Consider the following 19443-nt stretch of genomic DNA (forward strand, 5'->3'; position numbering starts at 1 on the left):
GAAATGATTCACTTATGCATATATGCATTCTCTTAAAGATTCTTTTCCATTATAGGTTGTCACAAGATGCTGCGTACAGTTCCCTGGGCTGTACAGTAGGTCTTGGCTTATTTATTTGGCTGTGCCGAGTCTTAGTCGTGGCATGTGGAATCCAGTTCCCTGACCAGGGATCATACCCAGCCCCTGTATTGAAAACATGGAGTCTTAGCCGCTGGACCACATAGTGGACTGTACAGTGTGTATGTTTTAATCCCACACTCCTAATTTATTCCCCCTTTCCCCTTGGGTAACCATCAGTTTGTTTTCTAAGTCTGCAAGTCTATTTCTGTTTCATAAGTTAGTTCATTGGTATCATCTTTTTTAGAGTCTGTCCATAAATGATATCACATGGTATTTGTCTTTCTCTGTCTGACTTACTTCACTTAGTATAATAATTTCTAGGTCCATCCGGAATTCACCCTTTTGTATGTACAATTGATGACTTTTTTTTTAATACACTCAGAGAATTATGGAACACTCACACAATCTAATTTCAGAGCTTTTTCCACCGCCATCACCACCCCCCAAAAGAAAACCTGTACCATGAGCAGTCACCCCCATTTCCCCTGGTGATTGCTAACCTTTCTTCCTCTGTGGATACAGAGAATCCTACAACAGGCAGTCTCCAGGGTTTTGAGGTTCATCAGTGATGTGTGTGTCCGTGCTTCCTTCCTTTATCTGCCTGCCAGTGCAGGAGACACAGAAGACATGGGTTCGATCCCTGGGTCAGGAAGATCTCCTGGAGAAGGAAATGGCAACCTGCTCCAGTATTCTTGCCTGGAGGATCCCATGGCCAGAGGAGCCTGGCGGGCTACAGTCCAGGGGGTCACAAAGAGTCAGATAGGACTGAGCACGCACACATGTGATATTCCATTGTATGGACAGACTGCATTTCTCTTTTTTTGGCCATGTGGCACAACTTGCAGGATCTCAGTTCCCCTACCAGGGATTGAACCCCGTCCTCTGCAGTGGACATGTGGAGTCCTAACCACTGGACTGCCAAAGCAGTCCTAGACCACATTTCTTTTATCGTGTCGCCAGTGACTTGACATCTGGATTGTGTCCATTCTTTGGCTATTGTGAGCAATGTTGCCATGAACACTTGTGTGGACATGTGTTTTTATTTCTCGTGGGCATCTACCTACGACAGAAATTGCCGGGCCGTATAGTAACTCCATGGGTTTCCCTGGTGGCTCATTGGTAAAGAATGCACCTGCCAATGCAGGAGACATGGGTTCAATGCTGGGGTCAGGAAAAGCCCCTGGAGGAGGAAATGGCAACCTGTCCCAGTATTCTTGTCTGGGAAATACTCCTGAGAGGAGCCTGGCAGGCTATAGTCCACGGGGTCATAAAAGAGTCGGACATGACTGAGCAACTGAGCACGCACGGATAGTAACTCCAAAGTTAATTAATATTCTGAGGAGCTGCCGGGCGGTCTTCCAAAGGGGCTGCCCCATTTTTCGCATTCCCCCAGCCCCACAGGAGGGCTCCAGCTTCCCTCCTTGCCAGCACGTGTTGCTGTCTGTCTTCGTTCTACGGTCATTGCCCAGGTCTGAAGGCTTTTCAGCTTTCCTTTCCATGTAGCTGCCCCAACTCCCATCTCCAAGGGAGAGGTGGCCCCCTCGCCAGCACACACTCACACACCCACACTCACACCCACACACGTGTGCTCAGGCCCCCAGCCCCTGATGGCCGCGGAACACGAGCATGCACCTCGGACCCTTGAAGGGCTGGCCTGGATTAGAATCCTCCTGCCGCTCAGGCAGGTGCTTCGGCCTCTCTGAGACCTTGTGCCCGCCCCTGGAGTGGGGAGGGTCTGAGAGACCCCCTCCAGCATCATCAGGAATTGCCACCTGCCAGGAGTTGCTTGAGGGGTGAGCGGCTTCATGTAAAGCGTAATGATCAGTATCCTGTGTCCTGTAATTAAGTAAGTAATGCTTAATGACCGCCCGGGGGCCCTTCCTCCTGCACCTCCTGGGGCCCTTCTCTGGTCATTATCGCCTCCTTCCAGTTAATCCCCAGCTGCTGCCACCAATTTGCACCCTCTGGTCCCCCGCCTTGCTCTTCTTCACTGCCCCCTCCCTCAGTGCCACCCCGCCCCAGCCACCTCCAGCGTTTCACAAACACACTCTTGGCCTCGTTGCTTGGGCTGCTCATGGGTGAGAGGACAGGAAGTCCAGCTCTTGCTGGCCCCCCCAACCCAATGCACCCACCATCTTATTCTCTCCAACAGCCCCCTACTCCTGGAAGCCCACTGTGATTGCCGGGGTCACAAGCCCATGTCCTCAGGTCTCTGGACTGAATTTACATGGAAAGGGTCCTTGGGGGTCATTCCACCACCCGCCTCCCCACCAGACAACACCTTGTCGGCCGCAGCAGGGGCCTGGGAGGGGCTGCAGGGGCCAGGGAGAGGGTGACATGCGATCCGGCCTGGGTTGTAGCCTTTCTCTGGGCGGGCAGCCAAGGAGGCCACGGAGAGGAAGAGAGAGTGTTTGCAAACAGGGTGGCTGCCAAGAAGGGGCCAGGGTGAGGGCGGGGGGAGGTGTGAAGGAGAGAGGGGCCCAGCGGGGACTGGCAGCCGTGCCTGGGACTCTGCTTCCCCTGCTACACACACGCACGCACACAAACACACACACACATGCAGGCTCAAGGCCTGAGGCGCACAAACACGGGCCCAGTGTCTGCACACAGCCAGGTACACTCCACTCTCTACCCTCACACGTGGTCACACAATTCCCTGAACACACAGGGGCTCGTAGACACACAAAACATGCAACTCATGTCGTCCGCGTGGAGTGAGACACACTCAACCCTCACATCTCTCTGTCACTCACACACACACACACACACACACATATACACGCCGGCCTTCTATGTCCCAGGCTGACAGACCAACAGCATCACAGGGACCTAAGTACCAGAAGGACTTTATTTGCAGAAAGCGGCTGGGGTGAGAAAGACAAAACTCCTTACCAAGAGGGCGCAGACCCAGCTGGTGGGAGAAGAGGCAGAGGGGGCGAGGCGGGGAGTGGAAGGCGCCCAGCGAGAGAGGGGGGACGTGGGCAGGACGACAGGCGTGCGCAGGAGGGCCGAGCACTCTATCTGTGGGCCGCCTGCACGCGGCACGCTCGCCCCTGCTGCGTGGGCTCCACCGGAGAGGAGGCCGGCGAGACCCCGGGCCTCCGGGAGCCCAGACCCCAGCGGAAGACACACAGAACAACCGGGACGAGTAATGCAGGCAGCCGTGTAGCTGGACGGGAAGGAGTGTCACAGAGGAACGGGGAGTGGAGAGGGGCGGGGGGCGTGAGCCAAGAGCAGCCAGGCAAAGGGAGCCGTGGGTAATGCGGCCCCGGGAGGGGGAGGGGTGCGGACGGACACGGGTCCGCTCAGAGACCCCCCGACCGAGGCCGCGGACAGACGGGTGACATGGGAAACAAGGACAGGAAGCGGACAATCCCAAACAGAGGTGCACAGACTGCAGAGCAACCAAGTGCCGCCCCCGAAAGCGCAGGGGGCGGTGGGATGGGCGGGGCCTGTCCGGAGCAGCCCCGCCTCGCCCTCCTCACCCCGAGTCCCCATCCTCCCCGGGGTATACCTCCTCGGCCTCCCCCTCCCGCTGCCTCCAGGGCCGCCCCAGGAAGCCCCGGACCGAGCTGACGGGGCTCCTCCTCCGCGGCTGGGGCTCCAGCAGTCCCCACAGCAGGGTGTCGGCTGTGGGCGTCAGGCCGAACCAGGGCCGGGGCCGGTGGTCTGGCTGGCCTGAGGCCTGCCAGATGACGAAGTCCTCGTAGAAGGGGTCGGCCTCGGCCAGGGGCTGGTCCCAGGGGAAGTAGCCAGTGAGAAGGCAGAAGAGCAGGACGCCCAGCGCCCAGGCGTCCAGGGCGGGCTGGATGGGCAGCCCCTCGGGGAGGGGCGGGGGTGCACAGAGCTCGGGAGCTGTGTAGGGGATGGGGGCGCCGGCCAGGCGCAGCAGGGTCCCCCGGGGCCGCGTGTGGCCGAAGTCCGTCAGCTTGACCCGCCGGCAGTCGGGATCGCACACCAGCACGTTCTCGGGCTTGAGGTCCCGGTACACCAGGCCGAGGGAGTGGATGTGCTCCAGGGCCGAGGCCAGCTGGACCGCGCAGCGCTGGGCAGCCGGCTGTGGGAGGCCCACCTGCGGGAACGGGCGTCAGGGGCCGCCAACCCGGCCTGCCAAAGGGGGCCAGGCCCTGGGCTTGTCCTCAGCCCCAGCGCCTGAGAGCAGGCCCAGGGCGACAGAGGCCTGGTTGGCCCTGATGAGGCCTGGGGTGAGCCTTGTGGGGGGGCCTGGGGTGAGCCCGTTGTGGGGAGGCCTAGGGTGAGCACCGTGGAGGGGATGCCTGGGGTGAGCCCCGTGAGCCCGGGGTGAGCCTGTGAGGTAGGCTCCGCGTTGCCTCTGTGATAGCCATGGACTCGGGGTGGGGGTGGGGGCGCGTCCATCCCACCAGACCTGCGGGCGCGGTGGGGCCTCTGCAGGGCGATGTGAGTCAGGCTGCCCTGAGTGTGACTCCCGAGGCCCAGGCTGGGCAGGGCATTTGCGCCAGGCGCCCCCAGCTCTGGGGCCGACCCACCTTGGGGCGGATGTAGGCGATGAGGTCGCCGTGCAGCACGGGCTCGATCAGGAAACTGTAAGAGTTGGCCGACTCCAGGCCGACGCCATAGGCCGCCACGATGGCCGCGTGTGAGCCCAGGGAGAGGCCCACGCAGAACTCGTAGAGGAAGCCACGCAGGGTGGTGGAGGCCTTCGGGAGCTGCTTCAGGGCCAGCACCGTGCCTGGGGGGCGCGGGGGCGTGAGCCGAGGGCCGGCCTGCTGGGGGGCCGCCCCGGCTCCTCCGCCCCTCCCTGCCCACCCGCCCTAAAGGAGCATGGCCACCCAAATGCCGCTGGTGGTGCGGAAAACGCTGTGTGTGCTTAGTTGCTCAGTCCTATCCGACTCTGCGACCCCGTGGACTGTAGCCCGCCAGGGTCCTCTGTCCACGGGATTCTCCAGGAAAGAACACTGGTGGGACTTCCCTGCTGGTCCAGTGGCGAAGACACCACTCTACCAGTGCAGAGGGGCTGCGTTAAGTCTCTGGTCAGGAACTAGATTCCATGTGCTGCAGCTCAGACTCAGTGCAGTCAAATAAATAAAGAAATTAAAAAAAAAAAAATACTGGAGCGGGTTGCCATTTCCTCCTAGAGGGGATCTTCCCAACCTAGGGATTGAACCCAGGTCTCCCTCCTTACAGGCGGATTCTTTACCAGCTTAGCTACCAGGGAAGCCCCCAGTGATAATAATAGCATTTAATGCTTCCTAGGTAGCACTAGTGGTAAAGAATCCGCCTGCAATGCAGGAGAGCGGGTTTGCTCCCTGGGTGGGGAAGATCCCCTGGAGGAGGAAATGGCAACCCGCTCCAGTATTCTGGCCTGGAGAATCCCGTGGATAGGGGAGCCTGGAGGGCAGTGGTCCACAGGGTCTCAGAGAGGCCGTGTGTGGCGGGGGAGAGTCACCTCCTTGCCTGAGATACCTGAGTGCAGCCCCTGCCGTGTGTCAGCAACGTCCTGAATTCCTGCCAGCCATCAGCACTCGCCGCCTCCCATGTTGAGGACCGGTTCTCCCCTCTGGGGGCAGGTACACCTTCAGACCCCAGCACCGCCTGGCCCCGGGGGAGGGCATCGAGCCGGCCTCCAGGTGTGCGTTACCTGAAGGACAGGTGGGCAAGGCCCCCTCACGGAGCCCGTGGTTCCGATTATCGCTCACGTCCCCCGAGCTCTGTGAGGACCCAGGCCTGTATCTCTTTTCATCTCTCTCTCTCTTATGAGCTGACTGACTTCCCTCCTCACTGCCTCCCGTAAAATTCACGCATTAAAGTAGTCCTTATGCCCATTTTCACAGAACATGACTGTATCTGGGGACGGCGCTTTTGGTTTTGTTTTGGCTGCACGGCTTGTGGGATCTTAGTCCGCCCGACCAGGGAGTGAACCATGGCCCTCGGCAGTGAAAGCGCGGAGCCCTGACCCCTGGGCCGCCAGGAAGTGCCCTGGAGATGCGGTCGTGAAAGAGATAAAGTGAGATCACTGGGGGGTGGTCCCTAGTTCCAGTGTGACTGCTGTCCTTCCGAGAAGAGGAAGTTTGGACGCAGACATGCAGGCAGGCGTGAGGACACCGGGAGAAGCTGGCCGTCTGCAAGCCGGCAAGGGAGGCCTTGGGAGAAGCCCGCCCTGCCGGCACCCAGGTCCCGGTTGCCCGCCTGCTGAACTGTGATCCCCCCAGTCTGCGGCCCCTTGTTATCAGCTGACAACCACAAGGAACGGACGCATCCTGTCATGCGGGGGGTTCCCTGGAGGCAGGGCTGGTGCAGGTTTTTCCCTGGGGGCCCAGCTGCCCCCCACCCATCCCCGGTCAGGGCTGAGCCCTGCAGTCTCCTTGGACGCTGACCAGCAGGCTGGGGCCGGGGACCGTGTCCTGCACACCCGCCCTGTGCTGGCCTCGCTGAGTGTCCAGCAGATGGTGCGTCTCTCATCGCCCCCACGGTGACCACTGAGCCGGCCCCGTGTGAGGGCACTGGCGGGGGTGGCGCACTCCGTCTTCCTCCCCGTTGTCCCCGGCAACCAGGGCCACTGACATGTTCTCTGGGAATCTCGGTTCCCTCAGAGAAGGGATCGTCACCCCCGTGTTCAGAGGAGGAGGCTGAGGTTCAGAAAGAGCCAGGCCATTACCAAGAACACAGCCCGGAAAGGGCAGAGGCGGGACTGGCCGGGTTTGCAGACCCCCGCCCGGCGAGCTCCCCTCGTCCCTGTGCCCTGGCTCCAGGCACCGTACCTTCCTGCCGGTGGGTGACCAGTGAGACGCGGCCGAAGCGGCCCTGGCCCAGGGCACGCACGTGCTCGTAGAGCTCGTCCACCTCAGCCCGCACCAGGCTCTGGGCGCTCAGGGCCATCCTGTCCTCCAGCACCCTGGCGGCCTCCTGGCCCTGCTGCAGCTCCTCCGCCGTGAGGCCCCCCAGGTCCTCCTCCTCCGCCCGGCTCTCCAAGTGCTCTCCATGCGTGGCCTCCATGTGCTCCTTGTGAGATGCTTTCCCGGGCATCCCTGCAAGGGCAGAGGAGAGGGCACCTGCACTCAGGGCCTGCCTGACCAGGGCCAAGGGAGGGGAGGACCTGGGGGCCTGGACCCCCGGGTCCGAGGAGGAGGGTGGCAGGTAACTGGCTCGGGCCCTTGTGACTCTGTTTCCCCCCTTGTCAGGGGCGTCTCTGGGGCAGGAGACCCAGTGCTGGGTGGGGTGAGGTCAAGCCGGAGGCCCCGACATGCCTGCCCCGCCCCCACCACCCTGCGCCACCTGATGGCCTGAGGGTGAAAGATGAACCAGATGACTAGAGACACCCCTCGCCCTGTTTCCAAAGCAAACAGACTTGGGCCCTGGGGGTGGACGAGAAGGCTCCGTCTCCTAAGAGCGAACAGGTGCTCGGCCCCCAGGGGCTGCAGGGGGCAGGCTGCACACTCCAGGCCTGGGCATGCCGGGGTCCCGGTGGGAGCCAGCTCTTGGGACTGGGTGTCCAGCCGTTGGGGGGTCTGTGGTCCAGTGCTCACAGCCCCAGCCTCTCCTCTTCTCTCAGACCCAGGGGTCCAGGCCCCCAGCCCCTCCTCCCTCAGACCCAGGGGTCCAGGCCCCCAGCTGACCCCTCTCCTGAGACCTGACACAACGCACAAATGTTGTGACCCCCCCACCCCAGACTCTGCGTCCCCCACGCTCAATCACTCTGCAGTCTCAGGGTCTGTAATTAGCCGCTGATCCCTGAAGGACCCAGCACTCTGACCACCTGCCCGGCTTCTCTCTCAGGCACTGCCCACCTCAGGCCGTTTGACTCCTGCCTCCTCCTGACCTGGGCTCCAACCTGCAGACCTCAGCTTCTCCCAGGCTCGCCTGACCCTTCGGCTGCCCGCTGTGGTCAGTGCCCAGCACTCAGAGCCCATGCCAGCAGAGGCCTGCCCGCAGCAGGACCCGCCCCCACCTAGGGGGTCGGAGCCCCGCCCCCGGCCTCACCCCTGGACTCACTAGGGGTAGAGCGACACCATGCGTTGTCGCCCAGAACTGGCTGCGGCCAGACCGGTCCCGACCCAGGGACTCTGCCCTCCTCCCCAGACCTAAGAGTCCAGTCCCCAGACCCTCCTCAGAGGCAGCGCTGCAGGCCCCAGCCCCTCCTCCCCAGAGCCAGGGTCCAGACCTCAGACCCTCCTCCTCAGACTCAGGGGTCCAGGCCCCCAGCCCCTCCTCCCCAGACCCAGGGGTCCAGACCACCAGCCCCTCCCCCCTCAGATCCGGGGGTCCAGGCCCCCTGCCCCTCCTCCCTCAGACCCGGGGGTCCAGGCCCCCTGCCCCTCCTCCCTCAGACCCGGGGGTCCAGGCCCCCTGCCCCTCCTCCCTCAGACGCAGGACTCCAGGCCCCCGGCCCCTCCCCCCTCAGACGCGGGACTCCAGGTCCCTGTAAAGGATGAAATCGTTTTTCCAGCCTGCCCCGCCTTGACCGCCCCCAGCTGCCCCTCAGTGCCCCATGACTGGTCAGACGCAAGTGTTTGGTGAGGGGAGTCCGGGGGAGGAGGCACTGGGGTCTGCCGGGGAAAGGATGACACAACAGGATTCCAGAATGATGCAGTGAGGAATGACCTCAGACGCGGGCGAAGGGGAGCAGGTGTGCGGCAACTGGGCCGGAGGGCCTCGGGGGAGGGCCGGGCGGAGGGGCGTCCCCGGCTGGGGTCTGCAGACTGCAAGGTGGGGGCGCAGGCAGGGACCCCCAGGGCTGAGGGAGAGGGCCTGGGGGGCCGCACACCCCCACCCAGGTTTAGAGCAAGATGACGGATGCCAACTCACTTGCTTCTTTTTAAGTAAGCTTTTGATTTCAGAATCATTTTTATTGTTTTTAAGTCTTTATTGAATTTGTCACCATGTTGCTTCTGTTTTGCGTGTTGGTTTTTTGGCCCTGAGGCATGCAGGATCTTCGCTCCCCAACCAGGGATCGGATCTGCACCCCCTGCATTGGGAGGCGGACCTCCGGACCTCCAGGGAAGTCTCATATCCCAGAATCATTTCTGGATGCACAGGACAGCTGCTTTGAGCTCCCACGTCCCCTCCCCCAGCTCCCCGCCAGGTGGGTCCTCACCGATCACACGTGCATTTGTCCAAAGGAAGGTAAGAACTGTCGATCAAATGGTAAACTGGTCCCACATCCACAGCAGCCTTTATCTGTCCCAGGGTTCAATCCCAGACAGCCCATTGTATGGGGAAGCCTGTGGGTCAGGCTCCCAGCAGCCGTGACTGTGCTGGGTGCAGGGGACGTGGCCTCGGGTCCACGCGGCCCCTGCCTTGCGGGTCTGTGTGCTGGGCTGTGAGAGGTGCATGGGGCCGGCCAGGGGTCTGGCAGAGGTCCCTGCAGACCAGCCGTGGCCCTCGGTGTGGACAGGACCACGTGCTCTTGGGGAGCTGGCCCAGGAGACTGTCTGGACAGGAGGAGAACCCGAAAGGCTGCACAGGTGAGAAGGACCAGGTGCATCCTGGACGGCCTGAGAAGGGAGATGTGAAGTGGGGGCACAGGTCACTGCGCTACGGGCTCCGGAGGAGTGGGAGCGGCCCCCGGGGGGCTCTGCTTCCTGGAGGCCTGGAGGTGGAAAGGAGGTATTCTTGGAGGAGAATGCTGGGCGTGCAAACGTCTGTAGGCAGGAGAAAGAGTGTGTATGTGTGTGCACGTGTGTGCATTTGTGTGTCTGTGGATCTGTGTGCCTGTGTGTGCATGCGTGCGTGTCGATTTAGGTCCAGAAAGGATGAGTGACTCCTGTAATGTCACCCAGCATCCAGGAAACAGATGGCAGATGAGGGTTCCATGGTATTGAAGCTGCAAAGCCATGGTCAGCGGGCATCCACTAACGTCTTAGAGGAGAGGCGTGACCGCTCAGAGGTCCACAGGCACCAAACACATCCCCACGGGGCAGAAATGCATATGCGGGAGACATGGCACCACCTCTCAGGAAGACACAACAGAACAGAAAGGAGACGGAGGGTCCCTGAGGGAGGAGGGGCTGGGGGGTCTGGACCCCCGGGCCTGAGGGAAGAGGGGCTGGGGGCCTGGACTCCGGGTCTGAGGGAGGAGGTACCAGGGGCTCCAGACCCCCAGGTTGTCAGCTGGGAGGGAAGTCGTGTGTCTGAGCGCAGCGTTCGGTTGGGAGAGACGCAGGGCGCCGTCCGCTCTCCCAGATGCAGCTGTCTCTCCGTGCAGGGGGCCGTGGGGGCTGGAGGCGGGGCCTCTGGCCTGGGCTCTGGCCACCTGTCCGGGTCACCTGCTCAGGGCTCTCCCCCGTCTGTCCCCGTCTTCCCCCCCTGTCCCCGTCCTCCTCCTCTGACCACTCTTCCAGGCTTGCTGCCCCCTCTTCCTCCTCCTCCTCCCCACCCTCGCTGGACATGCTCCCCAAGCCCCCGGCTCTCTCTTTGTTCCCCTCTAACCCCCAGTCATCTCCCAGGAAGTCCAGGACGACCAGCGGGGGGCTCCTGGTCTCAGGATCCAGATCCAGGAGCCCCTGGAACAGGGCCAGAGCGGGGGGTGCAAACTGGTCCCAGGGGGGTGGCGGCCGAGGCGGCTGGGGCCTGGTGGTCATCCAGCCCGCAAAGACCTCGAACTCGGGGTCAGGGGCCAGTGCCACATCCCAAGGGAAACAGGCGGTGGCCGCGCAGAAGAGAAGCACCCCCAGCCCCCAGGAGTCCAGGGCGGGCCGCAGTGGCAGGGTGTCGGGGGGCAGCAGGAGGCAGAGCTCGGGGGGCGCGGAGGGCAGGGGCCCTGGGGGCGCCGGGGTGGGGCTGCCCTCGGGCCGGGTCAGACCCAGGTCCCCCAGGGCCACGCGGCTGCACACAGGGTCAAAGACCAGCACGTTGTCTGGCTTCACGTCCGCGTGGACCAGCCCCCGGCCATGGAGGAAGTCCAGGGCTCCAGCGAGCTGGGCCACCACCCGCTTCACCAGCAACTCTGGGAGGCCCTGGGGTCAAAGGCAGAGGGCAAAGGTCACCCTCGGTTCCTCTTCTCTGCTGCTTTCTGGGGTTCAGGAATCCAAATCCCAGGACCACTGGCTACCAGGAGTGTCCCTGACACATCTCCCAACACCTTCTCCAGGTCATCTTCAACCACCAGCTCTCCCTGTAGACCTGCCCTCAAATGTTTTCCTCACCAGGACCCCGCATCTCACCAGAAGCTCTCTAACTTCCATCGAACTTTGTCCTGACACTCACAACCACTACTTACATTTCTTATCTTCACTCAACAGACCACAAAGATCTCCAATGAAACCCTAAATCTCACACTTAACTAATTAATTTAACTAATCTTAGTCCTGTGCTAATTGAGGTCCCATCTCCAACTCAGACCCAGTTCGAAAGTCCCAGCATTATTTCATTAATCGATTGATATATCTGTCCATCCAGCTGGCCAGGCAGTGAGACAGCAATCCATCCATCCTAACTCCAACCTGTCATCTATCCAACAGTCTATACAGCAAGGTTCCACTCAGTATCCATTCCACCAGCTAGTCAGCAGTTCAATAATTTGTCCAGTTATTTAGCATCTGATATACATCCATACATTCCTCCATCCTCCAATCCATCCATCCATCCACTCATCCACCCATCTATCCGTCCACCTTCCTTTTCTTTCATCCATCCATCACCCATTTGTCAATCTACCCTTCAACCCACCCATCCACCTATCCACTCATCCACCCATCCACCCATCCACCCATCCATCCATCCAACCACCACCCAGCCATCCATCCATCCACCCATCCACCTATCTACCCATCCATCCATCCACCCATCCACCTATCTACCCATCCATCCATCCACCCATCCACCCATCCACCCAGCCACCCATCCATCCACCCATCCACCACCCACCCAACCATCCACCCATCCACCCATCTACCCATGCATGCATCCATCCACCACCCACCCAAGCATCCACCCATCCATCCATCCACCCATCCACCCTTCCACTCATCCACCCATCTACCCATCCACCCATCCATTCATTCATCCATCCATCCACCCATCCACTCATCCACTCATCCACCCATCCACCCATCCACCCACCCACCCATCCACCCATCCACCCACCCACCCATCCACCCAGCCACCCGTCCATCTGTCCATCCACCCTTTCTTCCATCCATCTCACTCTTTCCCTCCTTATCGCCCTTGCTTCCTTCTTTCCTCCTTTTTATCCCCAAACTTATGTCAAATCCAAAGTCTATTCCTAGAGATGAAAGTGAAAGTGTAAGTCGGTCAGTCATGTTCGACTCTTTGCCACTCCATGCACTGTAGCCCACCAGGCTCCCCTGTCCATGGGATTGTCCAGGTTAACAATACTGGAGTGGGTTGCCATTCCCTCCTCCAGGGGATCTTCCTGACCCAGGGATCGAACCCTGGTCTCCTGCACTGCAGATAGATGTTTACTCTCTGAGCCACCTGGGAAGCTATTCTTAAAGATGACCCCACCTTAACTTCAAATTCAAGTACCCCTAGAACGTCACAGACTCAGTCCTGACCTGGTCTTTCTAGAGAGAACTCCATTACAGTCCTTCTCCAACTCCCTCTACACAAACACATCTTCAACCATCTCGGCAGCCCCACCCATGGGCTTCTCCACACTTGGTCAATCTGTCATCAACCCTAAGCTCAGCTCATCCAACTCCACCCTCACCCCTTCCCAGCCCCACTGCCATTAAAATCCCATCTCTGCCTCTGTCCCCACCCTCTCATCGGACCTGCTCTGTCCTCTACCCCAACCTCTCATCCAGGCAAGTTTGTGTTCGGATGGTTGGATGGATTAGGGTTGGGTTAGTCATGGAACTGCGCTGAGAAAGAGAAAGGAGGAGGTGGCTGGGAGGAGGGCATGGCAACTCCACTGTTGTTTCCTGGGAAATCCCGCGGACAGAGGAGCCTGGAGGGCTACAGTCCACGGGGTCGCAGAGAGTTGGCCGAGACTGAGCAACTAACGCCCTTGGGGACTTAGGGCGGAGCTCACTCTGGGGGTCAGGGTGGGGGACAGGCCCGGGGGAGGGCTGACGTCAGACCAGGACTAGCCCCCCACCTGCCCGCCTCACCCGTTCCTGCAGCATCCCGCTGAGGTCCCCACAGGGCGCGTACTCCTGGGCGAAGGCGAAGTGTCGCGGGGTCTCCAGCGGTCCCGCCAGCGTCTGGAGCAGGCCTGGATGTGACGACACACAGCGGCCCACACAGAACTCTCTCAGGAAGGTGGTTCTGAGGACCAAGGCCCGAGGGAGGAGCTTCAGAGCCACAGCCCGACCTGCCAGGGAGGGGGGTGCAGAGGGCAACTCAGGGCGCTCTGAGCATCAAGCCCGGGAGCGGGGCTCAGTGGTTGACCTCTGCATGCCTCTGCTTTCTCCATCTGTGAAGGGGGGGTGTTGGAGGACCCCTTCCCTGAGGACTCTCTCTGCTCTGTCTCAGATTGCTGTGTGATCCTGCACCACTGCCTGACCCTCTCTGGACCTCCGTTTCCTCTCGCGTGAACTGGGGGACATGGCAACTGGGCTAGCGATCCTAGTCGTGCTCCTGCCTCTCTGTGTGACCTCAGGCAAGCCTCTCCCCCTCTCTGGGCAAGAGCTCTGGTTTCTTGGGCGGTCACAGAGCTCTTGACGTTCTGAGAGCCCCATCGGGAGGGGTCCTGGTCAGCTCCCCGAAGGGATGCTCCCCGTGGTGTGGCTCCCGAGGACCCTAAGAGGGGGCCGTCCTGGGGTCTGCCCTTTGATGGCCACACTCACCCCCTTGGCGAGGCCGGGCAAGCAGCACGTGGCCGTAGGAGCCGGAGCCGAGCCTCCGGATGAGGCGGTACCGGGCTCGCAGACTCCGCACGGGGGTCACCCTGGCGGCCGTCAGGTCCACGAGCCTCTGCAGGGCTGTGGCTGTGTCCTCCTGCAGAAGAGGGACAGGGCGGGGGGTGGGGGGTCAGTCAGGGTGGCGGGCCGAGCTGGGGGGCTGGGGGCCCATGGTCACTGTCCCCGGCGAGGAGGGTGAGTCACAGTGACTCACCCTGCCTTGGGCCACCTGTTTTCGGGCCTTGGCTGGGTCATGGGTGATTGTCTCGGTGGCCCTGCCCATGGCCGTCTGGGGCTCCACCAGAACCCCCAGCCCCACTGGGGGCTGCCTCCTCCCCAGCCCGCACCCCCGCCCCGCCCCGCCCCTCTCCATCCTCCTCTCTTCCTGTGTCTCCTGCTCCTCTGTCTGCGGATGTGTCTCCCGGGGCCCCAGTCTCACTGCGTCTCCTCGGGTCCCCTGGGTCTTCGATGTCTCTGTCTCCCTGCTCTCTCTGTGTGTCTCTCCGTGTCTGCCCCCGGCCCTCCCATTCCTCCTCTCTCCATTATCTCCTGTCTCTCACCTCCGGGTCCCCATCTTCCTGAGTCTCGGGGCCCCTGAGCTCCATCTCAGGGTCGGGCCAGCACCCCTGGTCTGCGCTCCCCAAAAAGCCACTCTCCCACCGAGCCCCGCTGCAGCCCTGAGCGGAGCCAAGGCCGGAGGGCTGGTCTGTGGGGCCCACCTCCGTGTCCCCCTGCGTCTAGTTCTGGAGACTGCCCTGCGTGGCCACCCACCTCCCCGCACCTCCCTGGCCCGGTCCAGCCCTGGTCCGTGCGCCCGAGGTCTCGGGGTCTCCCTGCCCGTCTGTTGGCCCCTGGCCCCTCGCTCTTGTCCCCAGGCTCTCCCCACTGCGGCCGCCTGTCCGTCTGTCTCGGGAGGCCCTGTCTGTCCCCTGCTCTGGCCGCCCTCCCGTCCGTCTCCCTGCCGTCTTTGTTTCTGCCTTTGTCCCTCCCTTTCTCCGGCCGGGACAGCTCAGAGACATCCCGTCCCCCCACACCTCCCCGCCCCGCGGCCCCCCTCCCTCCCCCGTCCAAACTTAGACCAGCCTGGACTCTGGGCTCTGCTCCCAGGACAGAGGGGACAAAACATATCCTGAACCCCAAGGGCCGGGCCGGAGGGCAGTGGGCAGAGGGGAGACGGGCGCTCTGTGTCCTTTGCCGGGGACGGGGGCTCTGGGCTGTGTGCATCCAGCCTTCCCCGTGGCCTCTGGGGGGCAGGAGCCCACTCCCAGAGCCCCTTCACGGAAGACCCCCCCGGCCGCCCTCAGCCCTGGACGCAGACCCCCGGCCCCTCCTCGCTCAGGCCCAGGAGCTCTCAGCCAATGGTGGAGACCCTGGAGGAGGACAGGCTTCCCTCCTGGACGCAGCAAGGCTCTGCGTCCAGCTCCCAGCTTGGGCCTTTACGCTGCGTCCTGCCGGGCACCCCAGAATGGCGCGGACTTAGCCCCAGTTTACAGAGCGGGAAACTGAGGCTCTGAGAGGCGAGCGAGTCAGAGGGGAGGAGGTGTGGGGCTGCCTGGGCCATGCCTGTGTGACTCAGCCTGGTTGCTTTCCACTACTACTACAACCTGCTATTAATAAAAGACGTGGCTTCTGGAAGGGTCCCCGGAAGCCGGCTGGAGTGTTGGCCCTGAGAGCCTGCGCGGGGCTCGGGGGATGGCAGACAGAGCTTCCTTTGCTCTTTGACTTTCTGGGGTTTGTGGAAAGTTGTGAGCACAGATCAGAGCAAGGAAAGGCTGCGCCCTGCGGTCCACTGACCAGATTTCACGCGTGTTCCTTTTTTTTTTTTTTTGGCCCTACTGGCTCTCTCTCTTTTCTGTTGGGGCGATGGCATATTTTAAAGTAAATTGCAGCCCACAGAAATCTTCTGGGGCAAAATGAGGCGCCGTCTGGTGTTTGATTTCAAATACTCCTGTGTTGGAAAATCACGACTCGAGTGAGGGCGGCGGTCAGGACACAGCTGCCTACGTGTCGCTGAGAACAAGGACGTGCCTTTACTCTTTAGTTTTGGTTCTGCTGGAAATTTTCCCTCATAAAAGCTAAAAGCGATTCAATAGGCTTCAGACATCACGGCAAACTGTGCCTCAGGTTTCCATCTCCCGTCAAAGGAAGGAAAATTTCCGGCTCAATGGCAAAACTTTTTTCAATCGCGATAATTGTTTACAATGAGGTGACGCCCAGCTTGCATTCCCAGCTTGCATTCCGCGTCCCCCAGGTTCCCCAAACACGCCTCCTGTGGCTGCTTTAGTGGGGTCAGTAGTCTGTGTTGACACAGCTTTGGGGAAACCTTGCAACGCTCTGCCTTTCTTAATATTTGAATTTCCCTCACGGCATCACTGACTCAACGGACATGAGTTTGAGCAAACTCTGGGAGACAGTGAAGGACTGGGAAGCCTGGCGTGCTGCAGTCCAGGGGGTCGCAAAGAGTCGGACACGACTGAGCCACTGAACAACAACACGGCATATTACCGATTCAAAAACTAAAATTAAATAATGCAATGGAGACTTTTCGTTCAGTGCTGATCCGGTGTCAGACCCTCCCTGGCTCTTTTTTTGCTTTTTGTTCAAGACTTCAGAGTCCTCCATACAAGTCTTCGCTGAATAAAATGATGGCTTCCAATTTACGGATGGGGAAACTGAGGCAGGGACCAGCAGCTGGCGACAGGCAGTGCTAGGGTCCCCCAGTTTCTGGGGACTCCGGGCTGTCCTCTGCCCCCGCCACCATGCAGGCTGGAGCTGAGCCCCTGCCCTGGGGGCCTGGGGTGGCTGTGAGTGTGTGGGGAGGGCTGTGCGGGAGCAGGGCCCTGCAGGCCAGCTGCTGGGAGGGAGCTGAGAGCTCAGGCTGCGGAGCTGGCCACCTGGGCCCTCAGGGGGAGGAGGTTCAGAGGGGCCGGTGCAGGCCTCCGCCCTCCTCAGCACCCCGCCCCCCACCAGAGGCTCACCCATGATCCGCGGAGCTTTGCACCTCCCCATTTAGCAACACTGCCCCATGGGGTCACCCGGAGTGACCTGGAGAGGCAGGTGTGCTGGGGGAGGGGGGTGCTCCGGCCCTGGCCCTGGGGTGCACACGCCCGTGGGTAAAGCTGGCTCTGGGCCTCCCCCTCCCGCTCCCGTGGCCCCTGCTCTCCAGCCCAGGGGCTCCTCTGGTGACCTCCTCCTGCCTCTGACCCATCGGCCAAGTGTCCAGCTGCCTCCCTGCCTCCGTTTCCTCCTTAAGAAAAGGGAGCGATTGCTGGTCCTGCTCAGAGTGTTACTGTTAAAGAAACGTCTAACATTTGTAGCATACATTTATAGTATATGTTGATTGTATCTAACACAATAATAAACACAATACACATGATCTGATATTATATACACTATGTCTGGAAAAGGGAATGACAACCCACCCCAGTATTCTTGCCTGGAGAATCCCTGTGGACAGAGGAGCCTGGCAGGCTACAGTCCATGGGGTCACAGAGAGTCAGACACAACTGAGCAACTTAACACACACGTGCAGTAGGTACTATCATATACATTATATCCAGCATTTATTTATATGTTATTTATATACTTGTTATCTTTTTCCAAATACAGATCACACACAGATATAAAGAATTAACTTACACTTCAAAATAAAAAAGAAAGAAAGGAAAAAGGAATTCCTTGGCAGTCCAGTGGTTAGGACTCTGCGCTTTCACCACCAAGGGCCCGGGTTCGATCCCTGGTTGGGGAACTAAGATCCTGCAAGCCACACAGCATGGCCAAAAACAAAAAAAAAATTGTACTTCAAAGGTGGAGCAGTTGATAGCTTACCTGTCCACCCCCCCGCCCCAACTCCCCACCATCCTTGGGCCAAAAAGAAAAAGAGAGAGAGAGGAAAAAAAGAAAAAAAGCCCTAACATGAAATCAGTGTGTTTCATCTGTAAAGAGTAAGATTCTAAACTAATTGGGAAATCTTGACTGTTGGCAGTTATCATAGTGCATCATGAAGACTGGGCTCCCGCCTGCCCTCCTGTGTTCGTGACACTCCTGCTGTTTCTCTCAGTCACATCCATGGGGTGGCTGGCTTTATTCCTACATATACTGAATTTTTGTTGTTGTTGTTCAGTTGCTCAGTCATGCCTGACTCTTTGTGACCCCGTGGACTGCAGCACGCCAGGCTTCCCTGTCCTTCACCATCTCCTGGAGCTTGCTCAAACTCATGTCCATCGAGTTGGTGATGCCATCCAACCATCTCATCCTCTGTAGTCCCCTTTTCCTCCTGCCTTCAATCTTTCCCAGCATCAGGGTCTTTTCCAATAAGTTGGCTCTTAACATCAGATGACCAAAATATTGGAGCTTCAGTTTCAGCACATACACTGAATAAACACTATGAAATAAAATAATGGATGAAGACCCTAGACGTAGGACCTAGAACAGAGCAATTCTTAGCCATATGATTTCTGGCAACAGACACACCAATGACAGTTACAACAGGCCAGATACTGTTCTGAGGGCTTTATCCCCCATCCAGGAGTTTCACAGAACCCTCACCAGATAGTTCGAGTATTTTTCAAAGCACAGGCAGGCCACACATGCCCGCTCACTGTCTGTCTGACCAGGTCACGAAACAGCACAAAACTTTGCTGTGGTTCCTTGTGCAAAAGAATGTCTCAGGCACACACGCCCAGAGTATCCCAAATAAGCGTAACTAGCGTCTCCCTGCCCACAAGCGTGCAGCTGAAGAAATATGGCTTTTCAAATATAACTGGAACCCTCTGTGTACTTACCCTTCTCCAAATCCTCCCCTTCCGTCCCAGAAGTAACCACTGTCCCTAAGGAGGTGTTTGTTATCCTTCATGTTAAAAAAGAAGATACTTTTGCTACATCCGTGTGAATCCGTGCCTGCCCTAGAGTATCGCCTTGCGTGTTTTTTAATGTTGTATAAATAGTATCAGGTCCCTGACCTTTGGTAGCTTGCTTTTGTCCTCACTCCCTCAACCCTGTTGGTGCGTTTCTTCTGTGTTGTTACAGGGACCTCAGGTTCCTTTCTTTGCAAAGATGTTGAAGACTCTAGTGTGTGGACATGCTGTGCTTTACAGATGCGTTCTTCCGAGCACAGACATTTCCTTTTTCTCCACTATGGTGCTCTTACAGGCAGGGGTGCACAGAATATTCTTATTCGGGTCGCCTGGTACAAAGTGGTACACTTCGTGGGGCACTAGGCTCAAAGTGGAATTTCTGGGTGGAAAGAAGAACGCGCAGCTAAATTCTTAGGTATTGCCACACAGCTCTCTCCAAGGTGGCCGTACCTGACGTTGCATTTCCAATTTTTATTTTTTGAGTTCCCGGGGCCCTTTGGAGAGTCTGAAGAAAGCTGCAGGGACTTGCACTGATATGAAAGCCACCAGCTGTGTGGGGCTCTTGGGCACTTGAAATGTGGCCAGGCCAAATTGAGATGTGCTGTAAATATAAAATAGAGCCCGGCTTTCAAAGACTTAGCGCGAAAAAGAGAATGTAAGCTATCCGCGGGTGATAGTTCTAT

At 59.3% G+C, this 19443-nt stretch overlaps 2 protein-coding genes across 2 annotated transcripts; both read right to left on the reverse strand.

The window, feature by feature from the left end:
• Window positions 1–2952: 2952 nt before the first annotated feature.
• Window positions 2953–7994, reverse strand: SBK2 (SH3 domain binding kinase family member 2). Its single transcript, XM_081505579.1, has 4 exons — window positions 7887–7994; window positions 6861–7127; window positions 4629–4831; window positions 2953–4192 (listed from the first exon to the last, which is right to left on the reverse strand). The coding sequence occupies exons 2-4, from the start codon at window positions 7123–7125 to the stop codon at window positions 3602–3604; spliced, it is 1059 nt and encodes a 352-aa protein (XP_081361705.1). The 5' UTR covers window positions 7126–7127; window positions 7887–7994; the 3' UTR covers window positions 2953–3601.
• A 947-nt stretch (window positions 7995–8941) lies between these two features.
• On the reverse strand, window positions 8942–14879 carry SBK3 (SH3 domain binding kinase family member 3). Its single transcript, XM_081505578.1, has 4 exons — window positions 14465–14879; window positions 13851–14001; window positions 13173–13375; window positions 8942–11054 (listed from the first exon to the last, which is right to left on the reverse strand). Exons 1-4 carry the CDS (start codon window positions 14507–14509, stop codon window positions 10206–10208), a joined length of 1248 nt encoding a protein of 415 aa, XP_081361704.1. The 5' UTR covers window positions 14510–14879; the 3' UTR covers window positions 8942–10205.
• Between the last annotated feature and the right edge of the window lie 4564 nt (window positions 14880–19443).

This window comes from Giraffa tippelskirchi, chromosome 7 (assembly GCF_054371585.1).
Source record: "Giraffa tippelskirchi isolate mGirTip1 chromosome 7, T2T-mGirTip1v1.2.pri, whole genome shotgun sequence".
NCBI lineage: Eukaryota > Metazoa > Chordata > Mammalia > Artiodactyla > Giraffidae > Giraffa > Giraffa tippelskirchi.

Coding starts and splice junctions, on each gene's coding strand:
- SBK2 (XM_081505579.1), bottom strand. CDS start 7,125: ATGCCCGGGAAAGCATCTCACAAGGAGCACATGGAGGCCACGCATGGA. Junction 4,832..6,860: donor GGTCACCCACCGGCAGGAAG/GTACGGTGCCTG, acceptor CGCGCCCCCCAG/GCACGGTGCTGGCCCTGAAG. Junction 4,193..4,628: donor TCGCCTACATCCGCCCCAAG/GTGGGTCGGCCC, acceptor CCGTTCCCGCAG/GTGGGCCTCCCACAGCCGGC.
- SBK3 (XM_081505578.1), bottom strand. CDS start 14,509: ATGGAGCTCAGGGGCCCCGAGACTCAGGAAGATGGGGACCCGGAG. Junction 13,376..13,850: donor TGCCCGGCCTCGCCAAGGGG/GTGAGTGTGGCC, acceptor CCTCCCTGGCAG/GTCGGGCTGTGGCTCTGAAG. Junction 11,055..13,172: donor GCGGGATGCTGCAGGAACGG/GTGAGGCGGGCA, acceptor CTTTGACCCCAG/GGCCTCCCAGAGTTGCTGGT.